This window comes from Sitodiplosis mosellana, unplaced genomic scaffold (genome assembly GCF_009176505.1).
Source record: "Sitodiplosis mosellana isolate CC-2019 unplaced genomic scaffold, AAFC_SMos_1.0 Smas_scaffold_3078, whole genome shotgun sequence".
Classification (NCBI taxonomy): domain Eukaryota; kingdom Metazoa; phylum Arthropoda; class Insecta; order Diptera; family Cecidomyiidae; genus Sitodiplosis; species Sitodiplosis mosellana.
The window spans coordinates 9,087-12,663 of record NW_022598320.1 but is presented as its reverse complement, the minus strand read 5'-3'; the positions used below and the strand labels follow the sequence as shown (position 1 = coordinate 12,663).

The following is a 3,577-nucleotide window of genomic DNA, read 5'->3' as shown; positions in this document are numbered from 1 at the left end:
AAATGGCGTAGTAAGCAGAAAATACCCTATCATGTTGGGAAAATGCCGGCAATAAACATGCCATTTTTAACAAAGGATCACCTTCTATACCGCTCAATTGTCCCACCGGTACCAAGAAATTTACCTGTGATAAAGACGGTGCATGATCGCACACCAGGGCGAAAAGATAAAGAGAAAAAAGGTGGAGGGATCGAAGCCGATTTTATCCCATACAAAGAAAACATTGGATATGAATTTTATGACGATCCAAATGAACTTTGCGATCGTCTGCGCCTATTAGTCGCATCGCGAGGTGCTGGAAACACCAACCACTCGCAAGAGATCAACTCAATCATTGGAGAATTACGAGAGTCGGGACATATTTTTGAAATAAAGCAGGTATAAACGAGTGTCGGGTGCGAATGATCATAAACAATACGATCTTACGGACAATAGATTTTGATCCTATTGTCCCTTTTTCTATTGTTACTTTTTCTATTGTTCCTTTTTCTATTGTTCCTTCTTCTATTGTTCCTTTTTTCTATTGTTCCTTTTTTTCTATTGTTCCTTTTTATTGTTTAACGATGAACCTTTTTCTTCACTTTTACTTCTCACCAGCGCAGGTGTTCATCCGAATATAAGAACACGTAGACATAAAGATACTCAAACCGAAAACGATGACCGTAGTTGACTACACATGTACCATTATTAAATCAATTAAATCCATTGTACCCCAAAATTAAGTGTGCATTTAAATAAAACTTATCGATTTTCAAATTAAACAAAAAATGTATTTTTACTCATTTTTTCAGAATTCTGCTCTTGGAATTTATGTCGTTGTTTCGTTGAAACGCCGGGTTTTTTATTTTGCACTCATCTTAATGTTTCAATGGAAATTGGATAATGGTAAAAAGGTATGGCCGAAAAAAGTGAATAATAAATGAATAAAACACAATTTTCTGCAAAAATTGTTTTTTATTCATTTATTTTTCATTTTTCGTCTCACCCCTTTTTACCATTATCCAATTTCCATTGAAACGTCACGCTTAATTCAATGAGAATGCGTTTGTTAATTCCAATTCAACGCGTCAATTCCAATGAGAATGCGTTGTTAATTCTGATTCAACGCGTCAATTCCAACGAGAATGCGTTGTTAATTCCAATTCAACGCGTTAATTCCAATAAGAATGCGTTGTTAATTTCAATTCAACACGTTAATTCCAATTCAACTCAATGGGATTCAATGAAAATGCTACACCACGTGCCCCATTGAAACGTCACCGTAAATCTAAACACCAATTCTACTCGCAAGAGGCGGTTCACATTTTTTTTAAAATAAAGCAGGTATATACAGATCCGAATGATCATAAACAATACGATCTTACGGACAATAGATTTTGACCCTATTGTTCTTTTATACCATTGTCATTGCCATTGTCATTGTCATTGACCCCGTGTCATAGCCAACGACTTTGACCCCGCGTCAATGACCTCTTATCATTTTTGGTCCAGAAGTCTCATTGACACCCTACTGGGGGCATAAAGGATTTTCAAAATTAATAGCTTCTTAGAAATTTTGGACTTGATAGCCAAAAAGTCATTAAAAAAATTTCCACAAAAATTCGCTTATTTTGCGTATAAGTCAATTTTTCGATTTTGCTGTCAGAAATTGGTATATACCGATTAGTTTCTGTTGGGAACGATAAAAGCTAACATTTTGATAAGTTTCTACCACCTTCCAATGCACCATATCTGCTCCACCCCCGCAAATATGGAAAATCACCCTTTTTCGAGGGAGTGATTGTGGCGCCCTCTATAATGACAAGTAACCACAATCAAAATGTGGTTTGATATACATGTGTCTATCGAGAAACGTCCATTCTTCACTCGATAAAAGAATAATCTATTTTTCACATTTTTCCCGTATGAAAAAAACTGCTCCCGCAAATTCTGTTTTTTGGCACCAACTCGGACATTTTTGAGCACAATAAAATTTATGATGCAGATAAAAATTTACAAATGTGATGATGCAGAATTGTTGAGAGATGCCCAAGCTTACCGTATGACGTTTTAGAGCTGATATTCTTCACCAGCACTTACCGCTGGAGCCATCTGTTGGAAAACGGCGGAAGCAAAGTTATACACCCAATAATTTATCATTTACCTCCAAATAGATTTTGACCATATCTTTCGAATACATCTATAAACTCTTTTGTATCGTTTTCGTTAGCTTGGTATGGACCAAATACATCAATAGTCCCATCAGTCGTTAAAAGAACCATTGGCTTAAATAATAATTAATTGGCTGAGCATAAAAATGGGAATACAGATCTGTTATAACAAGAACCGAACATGGAAAAAGTGTTTGTGTTTACTCGCTAGGTTCGTGTATATCACAGTGGAACAAATTTCAGGTCACTAAAAATCAACTAAGATCCGAAAGCATAGCTACCCAAATGGTTTCTAGTTCTGAGGAGTACTTTCGCGTCATGCCGTGTAGCTGTGCTTTCGGATCTTTGCTGATTTCAAGTGACCCGAGCTTTATTGTACTGTGTATGCCAATGGCATACTATGTCATTTATCCAATACATCCAATCCATATATTGTGATGTACTAGGCGGATTGATAATGACATGAAAAATCAAAGAGAGGGCGCCACTAATATCAAATCCTTACCATATTTGACAAGAGGCATCTTTTATAAGACAGCTGTCAAAATTGATGAGCCAAATCCATTCATTAGCTCACGAGTTATTGCGCTTGGTAGCAACAAACCTCCGAAATTTTTTGTAAACATGGAAAAAAGTGAATTTCGTATGTTGATAAAACACTATTTTTTGCGTGGAAAAACCATCACCGAAACCAAAACGAAGCTTGATAAGTATTATCCGGACTCTTTCCCATCAATTGGAACTATTCACAAGTGGTTTACCGAATTTAAGTGCGGTCGTACGAGCACCGAAACGATTCCAAGTCCAGGTCGTCCAATTGAGGTGACTACTCCAGAAATGATCGGTAAAATACACGATCTGGTATTGGATGAGCCGAAAATCAAAGTGCGTGAGATAGTTAAGGCCGTTAACGTCTCATATGAACGGGTGGTCAACATATTGCATAATCATTTGAATATGAATAAGTTGTGCGCACGATGGGTGCCGCGTTCGCTGTCAATCCATGAAAAACGGATTCGTGTGACCACTTCCAAGCGCAATTTGGCTCTTTTTAACCGCAATCCGAATGAATTTTTGCGACGAATCATAACGACGGATGAAACATGGATTCATTTCTACACACATGAGTCAAGTCAGCAATCGAAAGAGTGGACAAAACGTGGCGAAACTCCACCAAAGCGCCCAAAAACGCCCTATTATTAGTAGTTCATTTCATTATATGAAAACAAACTAGAAACAAATGAGTCCTTTTCGGTTTTCATTCAGAAAAAGACTTCTTAAGGCTGATAAAACACACACTTTATTTTCATTAGCAAACAAACATACGTTTCCGGATGGTTTAACATCTCAGCATTTCGTATGCAGCGGATATATCCGAGCATATCGACGACGCAAGTCATTGTATAAGTGGCGTTGTGATGCAGCGG

At 37.2% G+C, this 3,577-nt stretch overlaps 1 protein-coding gene across 1 annotated transcript; it reads left to right on the top strand.

The window, feature by feature from the left end:
• The first annotated feature begins 2,774 nt into the window (after nt 1-2,774).
• LOC129571666 (histone-lysine N-methyltransferase SETMAR-like) lies at nt 2,775-3,353 on the top strand. Its single transcript, XM_055451481.1, has one exon. The coding sequence runs from the start codon at nt 2,775-2,777 to the stop codon at nt 3,351-3,353; it is 579 nt and encodes a 192-aa protein (XP_055307456.1).
• Nucleotides 3,354-3,577: the final 224 nt, after the last annotated feature.

Coding starts and splice junctions, on each gene's coding strand:
- LOC129571666 (XM_055451481.1), top strand. CDS start 2,775: ATGGAAAAAAGTGAATTTCGTATGTTGATAAAACACTATTTTTTGCGT.